Genomic DNA, 19,344 nt, shown 5'->3' with positions numbered 1-19,344 from the left:
TGTGTACGTGTGTGTGTGTTCTGGAATGTCACGAGTCTGTGAGGTTGTAAAAGTCACAGGGAGTCCAGAGCTGAAATGGGGGTTTTAGAGGGGATTCTAAGAAAACAGGGTTTCCTTATGTGACTCAAATGTCCCTCGGGGGAGCCACAAAGATGCAATTTTGACCGTTCAAGCAGACTTGGAGATCAGGATTTACTAATTTGAACAGCATGTGACCGCATGTCATAGTCATTGTCGTTACAATATACAATAGAAGTTTAGAATATTAACCAAACTTTTTTCTTTCAATGAAATTAATATACTGTACTTTAGTTTAATAATTAGCAATGGCACAGCAGGGCAAAATGAAAGATTAGATAGGACTGAGTTTATTATACATTTTGTCCAATATGTTTAGACTTTATTCAAGCTGTAAACCTATCAATGTAAAACTAAATATATCTTGCAGCACAGGGTGAAGTCAGTATGTGCATTAACAACAATTCTGGACAAATTGAATGTAATTGAATTCTAAACTATGTTCAGTGGTGCGTCAGGATTATGAACAGTGTTGTATCTGTGCGCCGCGGACAGACGTCGAGTGACGCTGCCGGTGTTCGTACACTCATAGAAAACAATGTGTTTCAATTTTAAAGACCCATCGCTGCGCTTCTCATTCGGTGTGTGTGTGTGTGTGTGTGTGACCCCTTTCAGAGTTCTGTGAAATGTCTATTCATATGTGCCGACTGGACCAATCAGACACACAATTATTCATTATATTTAATTAATATTTAAATACTCATATTTGCAGTGATGGGCAGTAACGCGTTAGAAGTAACGCGTTACTGTAATCTGATTACTTTTTTCAAGTAACGAGTAAAGTAAGGGATTACAATTGCAAAAGCAGTAATTAGATTACTGTTACTTTCCTGTAAGCAGGCTGCGTTACTGCGTTACACTGCGAGACTGTCTCGCGAAGTGAGCCGTGACTCGTGAGTGACAAATGACATGAGCGCCGCGAAGTCAGTGGTAAACACTATGGTAAGCGATCGCGTTCAAAAGTCTTTAAACGAAACGCGTGAATTTTGACGCGTCAACACGCACCGTTTGTCCGTGTTCAGACGTCATGTTTATTCATGAATGATGTCGTAATGGTAAACTGGTATGAACATGCAAACACGTTATATTTGTTCATGAGGGATAATGCATTGGTACGTTGTGAGTGATGTCAGTCTTTATGTCATGATTTGTCATGCCTTTTTAAGTTGTTCGTTTAACATTATTTCCCAAGGTAGAAAAGACAACAGCTCTTAGAATGGGTCTTTTATTTTAGCAAACTGCCAAAAAAAAACCTTTTCAGACTGTGTGTAGCTGAACCAAGAAAAGCTTAAGATTGCATGGAGCTGATAAGCATGAATGGCAGAAGAAAAAGACTGCAATTAAAAAACAAAACAAGAGAAAATTATTTTAATGCAAGCAATAAAAAACTGCACACATCAGCTGTGGAATAAAAGAAAAGAAATGCATGATCAACTAGATTAAGGCAAACTCCTGTCTTAATTTAAACCCTATCCACCACCCCCAAAGGTTTCACAAAGTTATTCTTGCCACTGTAACTTATGGCTTCCTAAAGACAGGTTTATGGGTAAATAAATGAATAATAATTAGAAAAATATACCAGGGCTTTGCATTTGTCCTTCGGTCGGTCATTCACTTGTCTGAGTAAAAACACTTGTTAGAACAGGAATTTTTTTTTTTGTGTGTGTGTTGTAAATATCATTTATTCCGAATCAGTATTCTCATCAGTTCAGTCAGCTTTAACATATATAAATCAGCATATTTATGATATTTTAACCTTTATAAAGGGCATTTTTCCCTAATCGTTTGCTTCATCTTTCATTTAAAATTCTTAAATTTGATCAATAAATTACAATAGAATAATAACATGCTAAAGGGCTGTTACCAATCAAATAAACTGCATTAAATAATGTAATGAGATTATTTAAAATATTTTTTGAATATACAAATAAGAAATATTATTTGTGCATAGAAATAATATTTATAAACCGCCAGTAGGAGGCGGCAGGCGACCATCTTAATGAGTGAGTCATTGATGCAATGTGCATAAAGTTAAAATACTGAAACTAATAAAACAAGTTTTAAAAAAGAATGTTTAATTTGATTAAATTTTAGATGATGGAATATGCAGAAAGAATAGAATTAAGCAGAAAGGTCTATGGCTTTAGCTTATTCATTTCGTGCATCATGTTTTTGAAAAGTAACTAGAAAGTAACTAGTAAAGTAACTAATTACTTTTGAAAATAAGTAATCAGTAAAGTAACTGGATTACTTTCTTGGAGAAGTAATCAGTAATCAGTAACTAATTACTTTTTCCAAGTAACTTGACCAACACTGCATATTTCCCTTGTGATAGATTGCTACACATACAACATTTAAATTTTCTTTTGGAAACAGGTTTGACTTTAGGAACATCAGTGATGAAGTGAAGTTTCTTCTGAGACTCTTGACTAAAGCAGCAGAGACTGAGACACAGACAGGAGAGCAGACGCTGAAACTGTTATCATCAGTCTGCACATACACATCTTTCCCTTATCAATGGACTGACAGAATTAAACAGAGTGATTTCCTGCTGGATCTTTACTCACATGTGAAGAACTATGAGACTCAAACAGGCTGGAGTTTCCTTCCAGCATTACAGTCAGTTTTCCAGTCTCCTGATGTCTGGATCATAGATCTCTCACAGAGAAAGACCTCCGTCCTCCTGGAAGTGCTGAAACTCCAGACAGAGAAGAAACCAGTAAAGCTGAGAAGATGTTCAGAGGAAGAGAGTGAAATGAAGAGTTTCCTTCAGTGTCTGCCCTACATCTCACAGCTGAGGTACCTGAACTTTTGGATATCCACTTACTGTACCTACTTCTCTATCAGTTTCACTTCACTGTAGTTTGAATCGGTTTGAATCTGCGCACATTTTATGTCTACAAGTTCAATTTCGAAGTCAAACCAAACTATAACAGATTTACTTGATATACAGTAGAAGTTTAGAATAGTAACCAAACTTTTTTCTTTCAATGAAATTAATATACTATACTTTAGTTTAATAATTAGCAATGGCACAGCAGGGCAAAATGAAAGATTAGATAGTGCTGAGTTTACTATACGTTTTGTCCAATATGTTTAGACTTTATTCTTGTTTACCCTTATGAAAAAGAAGTATACTTCAAGTTTATTTTATGAAGTATACTTAAGTAATGTTCAAGTATATTTTTAAGTATACATTATGCAGTAAGTATGCTAATGTCAATAGTAGTAAACTTGTAAGTGTACTATTTTAATACCACTTGGGACTAAATTGGCCCACTTTTAGTATATAAAAGTATATGTTTAAGTGTACTATAAGTGTAACAGTAGTAAACTTTAAGTGCACAACTAGTTTTATCGTTTTATACAAGTTTTCTTTAAGTGAACTTAACATTATACTTATAGTTGACTATTTATATATTATTTTTGCACTTGCAGTAGGCCTATACCATATGTTCAAATGTTATTTTTTATACTTGAAAAATACCTTTAACTGTACTTTAATTTTCAAAACATTTTATTAGCTTCATGCATCCTTTTTAATCAACACTTGAATGTTGGTAAGTTTCATAAAGAAAGGAAACATTTTAAACAAAAAAGTTGAGAAAATCTCATTTTTGTCAAAGACTACGCCTTGATCAGATTCAGAACGATGATCAAAACACAGATAGCGTAGATCGAGTCCAACACCCCCAAAGCTTCACTGTTGTTTTCTCTTCATGGGTTACGCTTCATTTCATTTGGAAACATTAGGCAGTTTTAATTTACAAGCTGTTTAATGTTTGATGATCACGTTATTTTACATTTGAGTGAGCAATCTTCTATCACTTGTTTCAGCTTCTTCTTCTCCTGTGTTTTGATCTGGAGATTCTGTACTAGAAGAAGATGTGTCATATAGCGCCCCCTACCGTATAACAGTGAAGATATGGATAGCTGGAAAATTCAGTCAATGAGTAAAGTAGAATTAAAGTAAATTCCTATGTACACTACCAGTGGACTAGCCTAAACAAATATTCAGATACACAGAATTAGAAACATATCTGTTTTATATCAATATTTGAATCAATATTTTCAAAAAAATAATATTCAAAAATAATCAAAAAATAATATTTTAATATTTTAATCAATATTATTTATATTTAATAGGCTATTCGATCAAAAGTGTTAACACAACTACAAGCCAAGTATACTTTGAATACTTAATTATACTTTTAAGTATATCTCGATCAAATGATTGAGTACAAGTACAGGCCAAATATACTTGGACTTTTCTGTCAGTATAAGTCAAGTACACGTGTAACTTTAAGTATATTTCTGAGAAGTACATAAAGTATATTTTTGAGAAGTATATAAAATGTAGACTGAAAGTATGCTTTCTTATTTGTAGTTGAAAAGAAGTATATTAATAGCACACTTGAATAAACTCATTATTTTTATCGCTGTGTACAAGATCAGGTTCAGTTCCATGCTTATTTTATTTACTCTATAAGCTATTCCACCCGAAAGCTTGTTACTATATAAACATGACCATGTTAGTTTATAAGACAGTGTGTAATATTATGTTTAAAAAAAAAAGTATTTAATAAGCTACTCAATCAAAATAGTAAACAAAAGTACAAGCCAAGAATACTTAATTATACTTTTAAGTATATCTCGATCAACAAGTAGAGGCCATTAGACTTTTCTGTCGGTATAAGTCAAGTACACTTAAGTGCAATTTGAAGTATATTTCTGAAAAGTACATAAAATGTAGTCTGAAAGTATACTTTCTTATTTTTAGTTTAAAAGAAGTATACTAATAGCACACTTGAATAAACTTATTTTTCGTAAGGGTAGACTTTATTCACTCTGTAAAACTAAATATATCTTGCAGCACAGGGTGAAGTCAGTATGCACATTAACAACAATTCTGGACAAATTGAATGTAATTGAATTCTAAACTATGTTCAGTGGTGCGTCAGGATTATGAACAGTGTTGTATCTGTGCGCCGCGGACAGACGTCGAGTGACGCTGCCGGTGTTCGTACACTCATAGAAAACAATGTGTTTCAGTTTTAAAGACCCATCGCTGCGCTTCTCATTCGGTGTGTGTGTGTGTGTGTGTGTGTGACCCCTTTCAGAGTTCTGTGAAATGTCTATTCATATGTGCCGACTGGACCAATCAGACACACAATTATTCATTATATTTAATTAATATTTAAATACTCATATTTCCCTTGTGATAGATTGCTACACATACAACATTTTAATTTTCTTTTGGAAACAGGTTTGACTTTAGGAACATCAGTGATGAAGTGAAGTTTCTTCTGAGACTCTTGACTAAAGCAGCAGAGACTGAGACACAGACAGGAGAGCAGACGCTGAAACTGTTATCATCAGTCTGCACATACACATCTTTTCCTTATCAATGGACTGACAGAATTAATCAGAGTGATTTCCTGCTGGATCTTTGCTCACATGTGAAGAACTATGAGACTCAAACAGGCTGGAGTTTCCTTCCAGCATTACAGTCAGTTTTCCAGTCTCCTGATGTCTGGATCATAGATCTCTCACAGAGAAAGACCTCCGTCCTCCTGGAAGTGCTGAAACTCCAGACAGAGAAGAAACCAGTAGAGCTGAGAAGATGTTCAGAGGAAGAGAGTGAAATGAAGAGTTTCCTTCAGTGTCTGTCCTACATCTCACAGCTGAGGTACCTGATATTGTACAGCCTTTTGCTCAACATGTTTAAAAAAGCTGGAGTAGGTCTTTGTGTATTAAATGGATCATTAAAAAAAAAAAATATTGTTTTGGATTTACCTTTAGATGCAGAAATGTGTAAAATTGTAAAAAAAAAAATTAAAAAAAATTAAAAAAACCCTTATTCTAAGGGTCACAGAGAAGCTGGAAAATAGTCAGGAAAATTACACTGACAGGTTCTAGAAACCTCAACTAACATTCGTAGCAAATAAGCTCAAAAAGGAAACAGTACGATCTTCTTATCAACTCTTAAGAAAGATTATTCTTCTGGTCATGAATAACTTTTCTGTTCTATTAGATTACTAACTAAAGTACTCAACAGTATAAAAGCTTATGGCTAAAGATCAAACATTTCAGTGACTATGATCTGTGAGCAGCAACAGAGACAATCAAGCGTATAATGGTTTTTAATAAATGAAACCATGAATACATACGACTACACGTAAAAAAAGAATACATATATACAGAATAACAAAAAGTAAAGAAAGAGAGAGAGCGGAAATCACCTTAAGGCAGGGGCAAACAATCTTAAACACATCTAAATATCCATAGAAATAATACTTGCACTTATTCTTTGGTGCATAGCGTGTGTGTGTGTGTGTGTGTGTGTGTGTGTGTGTGTGTGTGTGTGTGTGTGTGTGTGTGTGTGTGTGTGTGTGTGTGTGTGTGTGTGTGTGTGTGTGTGTGTGTGTGTGTGTGTGTGTGTGTGTGTGTGTAGATCCTCGTGGTTCGTGAGCTTGAAGTGTTCTTTGGGTTCTTCCGGAGGGCGCGTCGTTCGTGGGAAGTTTAAGAGGTTTACTCAAAAGCATATTTTCAAAAAGTACTCAAAGATATTGTCTCATCCGAAGGACAGGAAAAAGAGCGGACAGGGAAGAAGGAATGAGTGAAAACGAGCTATTGTCATCGTCCTTTAAGGATAAATCAGTGCACACCTATTTTGGCTGAAATGACCAATAGTAGTTAGGAACGTTTAGCGGGAGAGAGTTTCTTTGTCTCCTTCTGACGCCTAATCTGCATGTTTAGTGATGATGTCAGAATTGCCCATTTTTACTCCAAAAGATGGTAAAAAATAGTAGTATACATTTTATTGTAACACACTAAACATTGTTAATTAAGGTGTAACGAGAGGAATATTTTGATACCAATAAAGAAATGGCTGGAAGATATCAAAGCAGAGAAACATTCTTACACTAGACTATAAGCACTTAGGCAAGGCAAGGCAAGGCAAGGCAAGTTTATTTATATAGCACATTTCATACACAATGGCAATTCAAAGTGCTTTACATAGAAGAAATTAAAATAATAAAAAGAAATAAGAATAATTAAAACAGTTTAGAAAAATAAAATGAAATACAGTACAGTACAGTCGGACGAACAGCGGCACAGTGCTCATTCAGTAAATGCATAGCTAAACAGAAGTGTTTTGAGTCTGGATTTGAATGTGACCACTGTAGGAGCACATCTGATCTCTTCTGGAAGCTGGTTCCAGCTGCGGCTGGCATAATAGCTAAAAGCAGACTCACCATGCTTAGAGTGAACCCTTGGTATTTCTAGCTGATATGATCCTAATGATCTGAGTGATCTGTTGGGTTTATATTCAGTGAGCATATCTGCAATGTATTGAGGTCCTAGGCCATTGAATGATTTATATACCAGTAATAATACTTTGAAATCAATCCTAAATCTAACTGGGAGCCAGTGTAAAGACCTGAGGACTGGTGTGATATGTTCATATTTTCTGGTTCTGCTCAGAATCCTGGCGGCAGCGTTCTGTATGAGCTGCAACTGTCTTATGGTCTTTTTGGGAAGGCCAGTGAGGAGTCCATTACAATAATCCACCCTGCTGGTGATGAAAGCATGCACAAGTTTCTCTAAGTCTTGTCTGGAAACAAAGCATCTAATTCTTGCAATATTTTTTAGATGATAGTATGCTGATTTAGTTATTGCTTTGACATGACTACTGAAACTAAGGTCTGACTCTAGTGTCACACCAAGATTCCTGACTTGATTTTTAGTTGTTTGACCCCTAGAGTGAAGGTATGCGTTCACCTTGAGAACTTCATCTTTGTTTCCAAATGCAATGACTTCAGTTTTATCTTTGTTTAACTGAAGAAAGTTTTGGCACATCCAACTGTTGACTTCATCAATGCATTGGCACAGGGAGTCAATGGGGCTGTAATCGTTAGGCGATAGTGCTAAGTACAGCTGTGTGTCGTCTGCATAGCTGTGGTAAGCAATTTGGTTCTTTCTCATTATTTGGCTCATTGGGAGCATATACAGGTTGAACAGGAGTGGCGCAAGAATTGAGCCTTGAGGGACTCCGCATGTCATGGATGTCCACTCAGACTTATGGTCTCCTATACTCACATAATAACCTCTCCCATCTAAGTATGACCTGAACCATTTTAGGACTATCCCAGAAAGCCCCACCCAGTTTTCCAGCCTGTCAAGAAGTATGTTATGATCGACAGTGTCAAATGCAGCACTGAGGTCGAGTAGTACCAGCACTGATAATTTGCCTGAATCAGTATTTAAGCGAATATCGTTTATTATCTTTATGAGCGCTGTCTCTGTGCTGTGATGCGGTCGGAAACCAGATTGAAAATTGTCAAAGTATCCATTCGAGCTTAAGAATTTGTTCAGCTGATTGAAGATAACTTTTTCAATGATCTTGCCTATGAAAGGAAGATTTGAGATCGGTCTATAGTTGCTTAATATGGTCTTATCCAGATTGTTCTTTTTCAGGAGGGGCTTGACAACTGCAGTTTTCAGGGAGTTTGGAAAACTCCCAGAGAGAAGTGAGGCATTTACCACTTCTAGAAGATCTGCTTCTAAACTGTTTAACACACTTTTGAAAAAAGATGTGGGAAGTGTGTCAAGGGCGCATGTTGATGTTTTAAGGTGTTGTACGGTTTCTACCAAAATTTTGCCATCAATTTTTTTGAAATCAGACAAAGTTACTACTTTTTCAGGTGGTCTGATCTGTCTGACCCCGGCGCAACTCAAGGATGTGCTGATCACCTTTCTGATATTATTGATTTTGTCAGAGAAGAAAGAAGCAAACTCACTGCACTTGCTGTTTGAGAGCATTTCACTGGGAATCTGGCTTGGGGGGTTTGTCAGTCTCTCTACAGTAGCAAAAAGAGTGCGTGTGTTGTTTAAATTGCAGTTTATAATATTTGAGAAGAAAGTCTGTCTAGCTTTGCCTAGTTCCATATTGAAAGCATGAAGGCTGTCTTTGTAGATGTTATAATGGACTACAAGCTTTGTCTTCCGCCACATGCGCTCTGCTTTTCTGCATTGTCTTTTCATATTTTGCACTGCTGTTGAGTTTCTCCAAGGTGCTTTTTGTCTGCCACTCTTCTTCCTGACTTTCACAGGAGCAATATCATCAATTGCACTTTTAACTTTTGAGTTAAAAGAATCAAGGAGAAAATCAACAGAGTCAGCAGATATGCTTGGTGTTAAGGATATAGCCTTCATAAATAGTACACTAGTGTTCTCATTTAAGCATCTCTTCTTGACAGACACAGATCTAGCTTCAGTGGCAGGAGAGATCAATATATCAAAGAAAATACAGAAATGATCAGACAGTGCTACATCCTTAATAACAATCGATGAAATGTTTAGACCCTTACTGATAAGTAAATCTAGAGTGTGTCCATGATTGTGTGTGGGTCCATGTACATGCTGAGTCAGATCAAAAGTTTTTAAAACAGTTTTGATTTCTTTTGCCATATTGTTTTCTGCATTATCTATGTGAATGTTAAAATCTCCAGCAATGGCAAAACAGTCAAACTCTGAGGTAATTGTTGATAACAGTTCTGTAAATTCCTCAGCAAAGGCTGGAGAGTATTTTGGAGGCCTGTAAATAATGATGAGTAAAATGCGTGGAGCACCTTTTAATACAATACCCAGATATTCGAAAGACGTGTAGTTCCCAAATGATATTTGCTTACATTGATAGATATCTTTAAAAAGAGCAGCTAGACCCCCACCTCTTTTAACAGCTCTGCAGACACTCATAAAAGTAAAATTAGGAGGGCATGTTTCATTGAGGATTGTTGCACTGCAGCTGTCTTCTAGCCAGGTTTCATTTAGAAGCATAAAATCCAGGTTGTTTGTGGTTATTAAGTCATTGACTAGAAGTGATTTATTTTTAAGTGAGCGGATGTTTAAAATTGCTAACTTAACAGTCTTACTTTTTTTCCCTACACCAATCTTAGTTAGACGTGCAATAGGCACCAGATTAGTTGAGTTTGCTGTACGGCTATTGAAGGCCTTAGACTTTCTATCTTGTAATAGAACAGCAATAGAGAAAGATACAGGCACACTGGGTTCTCGCTTGTTCTGTAAACATTTGAGAAAGTTACTGTTATCAAAGCGGGGACCCGACACACATCACTGAGAGCTGGTATCAGTTGTTTTTGGTTCACCTCGAGCAGATGGAGGAGGGTGTGGGCCCTGGCGTTGTGGCAGAGGCCGAAGAGCTCTCACAGAGGCAGGGGGAGGGTGAGCTGGGCCTGCAGGCTTTGGTGGTAGCGGTGCCCGACGTTTTTTGGTTGATATCTGGGGGCTTGCAGCAAAAGAGTGTGATAGTCTGGTTCCAGCATGCACCAGTTCTTCCATTTTCTGTGAGAAGCACAGAAGTGGAGTTGCTGGCGTGAGGGAAAACGTGTCTGGTGAAAGGGGCTGTTGCTCTGGTGTTATAGGAGGCTGTGATATGCTGTCCTGGCTTCCCTGGCTGTTTTCCAGGAAGTCGTCCTTGGGTGCTGAATCTTGGAGCAGTTCTGATGTGTCTGTCTGTGGTGAGCTCTGTGGGCAGGGCTCAGCTGAGATGGTGTCCGTGAGCAGAGGTTGTTGTGGCTCAGTGGTGTTATCATTGTCCTTGTGTGATATGTCAACATCATGTCCATTCTGAAGTGAAGTCCTGTGGTCATTCATACTGTGTCCAGGTGTGTGTGTGCCATTCTGATTGAGTGGATTGGCACACACTGCAGAAGGATGATTGAGGGAGAAGTAGATATTGTCCTTTAACACTCTTGAACCAAGTTTGTTTGGGTGATGGCCATCCCGATGAAATAGTTGTCTCTGACTCCAGAAGAGATTGAAGTTGTCAATGAAGTTTACTCCTTTTATATTGCAGGTTTTTTGCAGACATGTATTAATCCCAAGCAACCGTGAAAGCCTGTTTGTCCCTCTTGCTGGGAGTGGTCCACTGATGAATGTCTGAACTTTCAGTTTTTTAAGTGTTTCAAAAAGTTCATTGAAATCCTTCTTAAGGAGTTCTGACTGCTCTTTATGAATGTCATTCTTCCCCACATGAATGATGAGTCGATTTGCAGTCTTATGTTTCATTAGAATGTTCTGAAGTTCCCTGTTTATATCAGAAGTTGTAGCTTGTGGAAGGCAGCATGTAGTTGTATCCCTGCTGCTAATGTTTCTGATTATGGAGTCCCCCACTATCAGAGTCCTGGGCTCGGCTGCGCTCTGAGCAGAGTGCCGCTGTCTGCTCAACCTTGAGCGCCAGTTAGCATCAGTGTTAGCTACTGGCTGATACAGTCTGTGTTCGATCACATTCATCACGTTTGGGGATTCCTCATTTACATTCATTAGTACTTCAAATCTGTTCTCAAGATGTATAGGTGTTGGTAGGAGACCAGTGTTTGCAATCTTTATCAGAGCTGTATCTGGGGTAGAGGATGCTACTGCGGCAATATGTGATACTCGTGCCAATCTGATGTCTCGAGTGTCTTTGGGTCTCGCTCCCTGTTTGTGCCATCGATTTGTAAGTCGATCGGCTTGTTTCTCTACCTTTCGAGGAGCACTAGTTTCATGGGACTCACCGGCTATATGCTGAGGGCGTCCATGACGAAGCTCTGTTGTGTGTTCCGTCTGGTTTGGTGGTCCCGTAAATAACTTTGTTTCAAGAACTGCAATCCTTTGTAAAAGTCTGTGGCAGTTAGTGCAGCAAGTAGATTCCAGAAGAGGCATTTTCTCTCTTATCCTTGTAGGCAGTTGTGTTTTCCTTTCCCCGGAATGTAAGCTGGTCAGGTAGAAGAATTCTGCGTTTTTGTAGTAATCCAAACTTTGTCGTTTGAGCACTGTGCTGATTTGCTGAAGTTAAAATTAGGTGATAAAAGGAGCTAAAATGATAAAAGTATAGAAGATAAAATATAAAAGCGATAGAGCAAAGCGCGGAGCAGTAAGCAAGAGCGTCCGAACAGTAGCTGAGCAGGAAGGGAATCTACTATACTTAGAGTTTAACTAACACAACTAGAAAGTTGTAACTAGGCTAATATAAGCTGGGGACATTCATACACACAGGAATATATCATATACATTCTGGGATGACTTAATTATGAGTTAAATGGAAAGAATGTCTCTGTATATTAGGTGTGTTTCTCCAGAAGCCACATGTTCTTTCGTTCCTGGCGTTGGAGGGAAGTTGAGTTGATTCAGATCTTTTTGACACTCACAAAGGTGTTTCTGTTCAGCCTCTGCCAGGACACTAAAGTGACAATGGGGGCAATTTGATCCAGACTCATCGGCACTAGGCCTGTGATTTACATGAAGTCCAAAAAGGTTAAAAGCTTTCTGAAGTTTAGAACTGAATCGGTCATCGTGATTCAGGCCAGACGCTACACGTTATACTGTATATGGACCTTGGGAAAAAGTGTAATAAATGTCATTAGATTCTGTCCTCTTACATAAATGTTGCTTTTATGTTTCTTCTTATCAGAATACTTGTTTTTATGTACTGTATAGTTGATTTATAAATGTTGTATGTTGTCATAAATTAATGAGATTTGTATTTCTCTGTATTTTATCAGGTTTAGGTGCTATAATGATGAAGAAATGAAGACTGCAGTGAAACTCCTGCTGAATCTCAGTGTTGCTGCAGTTGAAAATGTCACAGTTACAGGAACAAGATTCTCTACTCTGCTGTCGTCTGTGTGCAGTTACAAAAGCTTCCCTTTTGGTGAAGAGTTGTATGATTATGATGATGATGATCCTGTTGTTCAGTGTGATTTCCTGCTGGATCTTTGCTCACATGTGAAGAACTATGAGACTCACACAGGCTGGAGTTTCCTTCCAGCATTACAGTCAGTTTTCCAGTCACCTGATGTCTGGATCATAGATCTCTCACAGAGAAAGACCTCCGTCCTCCTGGAAGTGCTGAAACTCCAGACAGAAAAGAAACCAATAGAGCTGAGAGGATGTCCAGAGGAAGAGAGTGAAATGAAGAGTTTCCTTCAGTGTCTGTCCTACATCTCACAGCTGAGGTACCTGAACTTTTGGATATTCACTTACTGTACCTACTTCTCTATCAGTTTCACTTGACTGTATTTTGAATCGGTTTGAATCTGCGCACATTTTATGTCTACAAGTTCAATTTCGAAGTAAAACCAAACTATAACAGATTTACTTGATATACAGTAGAAGTTTAGAACAGTAACCAAACTTTTTTCTTTCAATGAAATTAATATACTATACTTTAGTTTAATAATTAGCAATGGCACAACAGGGCAAAATGAAAGATTAGATAGGGCTGAGTTTACTATATGTTTTGTCCAATATGTTTAGACTTTATTCTTGTTTACCCTTATGAAAAAGAAGTATACTTCAAGTTTATTTTATGAAGTATACTTAAGTAATGTTCAAGTATATTTTTAAGTATACATTATGCAGTAAGTATACTAATGTCAATATGTACTAGTAGTAAACTTGTAAGTGTACTATTTTAATACCGCTTGGGACTAAATTGACCCACTTTTAGTATATAAAAGTATATGTTTAAGTGTACTATAAGTGTAACAGTAGTAAACTTTAAGTGCACAACTAGTTCATAATTACGTTTCTCTTTTCTACTGCAAGTGAACTTATGGATATACTAGAAGTTTACTATTTTAATACTTGTAGCAAATTTTTAGTTTATGAAAGTACACTTTGAAGTATACTCTCAGTAAACTACTAGTTAAGTATTTTTATACTGCAAGTATACTTGCAAGTTTTGTTTTAGTGTACTCTCAGTAAACTACTAGTTTTGTAGTTTTATACAAGTTTTCTTTAAGTGAACTTAACTTATAAACTTATATTAACTTAACTTATAAGTTAACTATATACTTATAGTTGACTATTTATATATATAATTTTTGCACTTGCAGTAGGCCTATACTACTATGTTCAAATGTTATTTTTTATACTTGAAAAATACCTTTAACTGTACTTTAATTTTAAAAACATTTTATTAGCTTCATGCATCCTTTTTAATCAACACTTGAATGTTAGTGAGTTTCATAAAGAAAGGAAACATTTTAAACAAAAAAGTTGAGAAAATCTCATTTTTGTCAAAGACTACGCCTTGATCAGATTCAGAACGATGATCAAAACACAGATAGCGTAGATCGAGTCCAACACCCCCAAAGCTTCACAGTCGTTTTCTCTTCATGGGTTACGCTTCATTTAATTTGGAAACATTAAGCAGTTTTGATTTACAAGCTGTTTAATGTTTGATGATCACGTTATTTTTCATTTGAGTGAGCAATCTTCTATCACTTGTTTCAGCTTCTTTTTCTCCTGTGTTTTGATCTGGAGATTCTGCACTAGAAGAAGATGTGTCATATAGCGCCCCCCTACCGTATACCATTATATTTTAATATTTTAATCGATATTATTTATATTTAATAGGCTATTCGATCAAAAGTGTTAACACACAACTACAAGCCAAGTATACTTTGAATACTTAATTATACTTTTAAGTATATCTCGATCAAATGATTGAGTACAAGTACAGGCCAAATATACTTGGACTTTTCTGTCAGTATAAGTCAAGTACACGTGTAATTTTAAGTATATTTCTGAGAAGTATATAAAATGTAGACTGAAAGTATGCTTTCTTATTTTTAGTTGAAAAAAAGTATACTTATAGAACACTTGAATAAACTCATTATTATTATCGCTGTGTACAATATCAGGTTCAGTTCCATGCTTATTTTATTTACTCTATAAGCTATTCCACCCGAAAGCTTGTTACTATATAAACATGACCATGTTAGTTTATAAGACAGTGTGTAATATTATGTTTAAAAAAAAAACGTATTTAATAAGCTACTCAATCAAAATAGTAAACAAAAGTACAAGCCAAGAATACTTAGAATACTTAATTATACTTTTAAGTATATCTCGATCAACAAGTATAGGCCATTAGACTTTTCTGTCGGTATAAGTCAAGTACACTTAAGTGCAATTCGAGTATATTTCTGAGAAGTACATAAAAAGTAGACTGAAAGTATACTGTCTTATTTTTTGTTTAAAAGAAGTATACTAATAGCACACTTGAATAAACTTCTATTTCGTAAGGGCCTCATTAGTTTGACATTACTTTTCAGCTGTTATTTTGTCTATGGAGCAAATGGCATGAATATTGTGTGTATGTGTGAAAAACAACGTGATTACAGAGGCATAAAACTAGTTAGTGCCAACTAGGGGCCGATTTCTTTCAAAATTCTTACAGAAATCTAGAGCCATGAGTTGAACATGCTCACTGAGTTTCGTTCTGATCAGCCTTAACCTTAACCTTAACCTTCATCTTAACCGTAACCTTGTCTGATAGCTACTCAAATTTAATTGGCCGCCATATTTTTTTAGATAAGCCAGTGTTCTCGTTCGTGGCACCTCGTTCAAAGACAGCACATGCCAATTATCAAGTCATTTGGGCTTGGGTGGTTATAGACATTTTTGTATTTTTTGGCGCCACCAAGTGGCCAATCGTCGCAATTTTTCCCAAGTAACCTCAGATTGAGCTCATACACATGTGGTCCGAGTTTAGTGAAAATGTCTAGTGATGATATTTAGAAAATAGTAGAACATTTTGGCACCCCCTAGCGACCGTACAGCGAAATTTTGAATTTTCTTGATAATAATTGACAATCAGACTCCAGAGAATCTTGCTGCACTGGTTTGGTTCCGATCGGGTCAAAAGCCGAGGAATAGTGCGCAAAAGTATGTTTTTCACAAAATCCAAAATTACTCAAAATTGTCGCCTGCAAAATCTGCATGTTGTCCATACATTTTGTCTGCCTTGAGCCAAGGATTCCAACGATATAAGACACTTGAACCTACGCCTAACGGTTTAGGAGTGTTATTAGCTATTTCATACTTTTGATCGCTGTAGCGCCCCCGTCAGGCCGATCGGGGCGGGCCTTGGTGACGTTGTAGGCGGTGTGAGTACTACCAGCCCTCAAAGTTTTAGATGGAGAATGCTGCATCATGGAAAAATTAAAGGGGTGGTATAATACCCTTTTCACAAGATGTAAAATATGTCTTTGATGTCCCCAGAGTGTGTATGTGAAGTTTTAGCTCAAAATACCCCACAGATATTTTTATAAAGCATGTTAAAGGAATGGTTCGGAGTAAAATCAACCTAGGGTCCTTTGCACCATGACCTCGAGCCAAACAGGTGCTAATGGATCCAAGGATCTATCTCGTAAATACCCACTAATAATGCCCAGAATGGTACCAAACTTCTACAGTAGAAAAAATAGGTTCTGTACTCATAAAACGAGGCATTGGAAAGTTTGTAAATACATCAGGAGTTTATTTAAATAACACTTGCCTGATGGCTCATGATCAAGCGTAGCGTTAGTTCTGGCAGGTCATGTTAGTCAAGCTCGCATCAGCTGACTATCAGCTGATCCACATCTACCTATAGGAATACGACGCCTATCACCGTATACATATATAAGCTGCTTCAGTATTATCGCGTTTCTCAGGAGGGAATTACCCTCCTCCATCCCCAGCTCCTCCTCTCGTCAGTCAGGATTTGGCATTCTGATTCCCTTCGAATCAGAATAAATTCTCAAATTATGTCGTACTTTAAAATCTTGAATTAATGATATCTGCAATACATTCATGTTGGTTCTGTTCTGTTTACCCCAAGGGGGGTTATTGCTGCTCTCCCTGCTCTTATCCATGCTAGGCTGCATGTTCTGTAATGGGAACTATGTTTAAAGGAACTGTTGTAGTACCGGGAGATATAAGGGGGGAGGCACTGTTATGATGGGGGTTCCGGAGTAAAGAGTTATACTGAGCATCACGTGGATTCCTGGTCTGTTATTGTGAATATCTAACGTAACATGGTGTCAGAAGCAAACCGAACCTAAAAGGGGAAAATGGATGGAGAAGCGCCAGCCCCACCAATGTTAGCCTCACAGCTAGTAATGCCCGGCAAGTTCGACTTTACTAATACAAGCGAATGGCCACGATGGATGAAGCGTTTCGAGCGCTACAGAATCGCATCCGGTTTGGATAAACAGACAGAGGAATATCAGGTGAACACTTTCATGTTTTTTTATTTTTTATTTATACCTGTTACTTGTCACTTGTCTTGTCACTTTGTATTGTATGTGTACTGGAAGCTACTGTCACCAAGACAAATTCCTCGTATGCGCAAGCATACTTGGCAATAAAGCTCTTTCTGATTCTGATTCTGATTCTGATGTATGCGGCGGGAGATGATGCCGAAGATATACTTTATGTGTTACCATTGACTGATGCTCAGAAGAGATCATATGCTGCCGTTACGGAGGCTTTTAACAAGCACTGCGTTAGCAAGAGGAATGTTATCTTTGAACGCGCGCGATTCAACAAGCGAAATCAAGAGCCGGGAGAGAGCGTTGAGTCGTTTATTACAGCTGTTCATTCACTCGCGGAGCAATGTGATTTCGGCGCTCTAAAAGAAGATCTGATAAGGGACCGTATCGTGGTCGGCATACGCGATGCCAAACTGTCAGAAAGCTTGCAGTTGGACGCGGATTTGACGCTAGAAAAAGCGATAACGCGAGTGAGACAAAGTGCGGCGGTGAAAAAACAACAGCCAATACTGCGCGGAGCAGAGCAGCCGATTGGACACATTGAAGCTATACACAAAAAGGAAAGGAGATCACAAAAGCCACCTAAAATGAAAGTAGAAAACTCACGAGGATGTGGTAGATGTGGAAACATTAAAAATCACCTCTGGAAAGACTGCCCAGCTAGAGATGCAGACTGCAGAAGATGTCATCGCAAGGGACATTTTGCAAAAAAATGTAAGTCAGCTGGTGGAGTTCATAACATAACAGAGGGGCAGTCAGAGTGTAAGGAGGAGGGGGATTTTGCTTTCCTTGGTGAGGTGTATAAACAAGAAACTGATGGATGGAATGAACTGATTGTACTGAATGGGGAAAACACGGTCTTCAAATTAGACACAGGGGCAGCAGTTACAGCAATTCCAAGCAGCAGTTTCTCCACGGAAAAATATGGGGTTTTACATCCACCGGGGAAAGTGCTGTTTGGGCCAGGAAATCAAAGGCTGGATGTGAAGGGACGGTTTAAAGGGCGATTAAGCATAAAAGAGAAAACTACAGAACAGGACATTTATGTAGTCGCTGGACTGTCCAAGCCCTTGTTAGGGCTCCCTGCAATTGAAGCCCTCACTCTAATACAGCGTCTCCACACAGTACAAGAGCGAAAGGAGGACATTATAGCCGAATACCCCTCAGTGTTCTCTGGCTTAGGCAAATTAAAGGAGCCATACAAAATTGAGTTGGAGCCAGCTGCTGTCCCATATGCTCTGTCTTCTCCACGCCGTGTGCCCCTGCCAATGAGAGATAAAGTGCAAGCGGAATTAAAACGAATGGAGGATATGGGAGTGATTTCGAAAGTGACTCAGCCCACTCCATGGTGTGCGGGCATGGTGGTTGTGCCCAAGGCCCAAGGGAAGATACGACTGTGTGTGGATTTGACGCACCTAAATAAATGGGTGCGGAGAGAACGTCACATCCTCCCTGCTGTTGACCAGACACTTGCAATGCTTGCTGGGGCCAAAGTATTCACAAAGCTGGACGCTACGTCCGGTTTTTGGCAAATTCCGTTGTCCAACGAAAGTTCACTTTTAACCACATTTATCACCCCATTTGGCAGATATGCATTCAACCGTCTACCATTCGGGATCTCGTCGGCCCCAGAGCATTTTCAGCGTCGTATGTCGCAAATGCTGGAAGATTGTGAAGGAGTTGTGTGTCATGCTGACGACATATTAGTTTATGGTGAGGACATGCAGCAACACAATGAGCGACTGCATCGGGTCCTTAAGAGACTGAGAGATGAAGGCTTGACGCTTAACGAGAAATGTGTGTTTGCAACGGACAAAATGATGTTTCTGGGGCACAGAATCGGAGCAGATGGTGTGGCACCAGATCCAGACAAAGTCAGGGCGATCTTGGAGATGCCGGAACCAACGGGAGTGGATGGAGTACGGAGAGTGATGGGAATGGCTAATTATCTGGGTAAATTTTTACCCCATCTTGCATCTTACACCCGCCCACTCAAAGATTTGCTCAGTGAGAAAAATGAATGGTGCTGGGGATCACCACAACGAGAGGCTTTTGGAAAACTAAAGTCAGAACTGAGTTCTCAGCACGTGTTGGCATCATACTCCCCAAAATTAGAGACATGTGTTTCTGCTGACGCCTCTTCCTTTGGTTTGGG

General features: G+C 38.1%; 1 protein-coding gene across 1 annotated transcript in view; it reads left to right on the top strand.

Annotated features, from left to right (window-relative positions):
- Positions 1-19,344, top strand: part of LOC309509747 (uncharacterized protein) — a 150,364-nt gene that overhangs the window by 18,527 nt on the left and 112,493 nt on the right. Inside the window, exon 7 of the mRNA XM_082184566.1 lies at positions 2,455-2,877. Coding sequence (XP_082040692.1) covers positions 2,455-2,877 — 423 coding nt within the window. The remainder of the gene's footprint in view (positions 1-2,454; positions 2,878-19,344) is intronic.

This window comes from Leuciscus leuciscus (assembly GCF_965113295.1).
Source record: "Leuciscus leuciscus genome assembly, chromosome: 1".
NCBI classification, from domain to species: Eukaryota; Metazoa; Chordata; class Actinopteri; order Cypriniformes; family Leuciscidae; genus Leuciscus; species Leuciscus leuciscus.
Note: the sequence above shows the minus strand (reverse complement) of the source record. Positions and strands in the feature narration are given on the sequence as shown.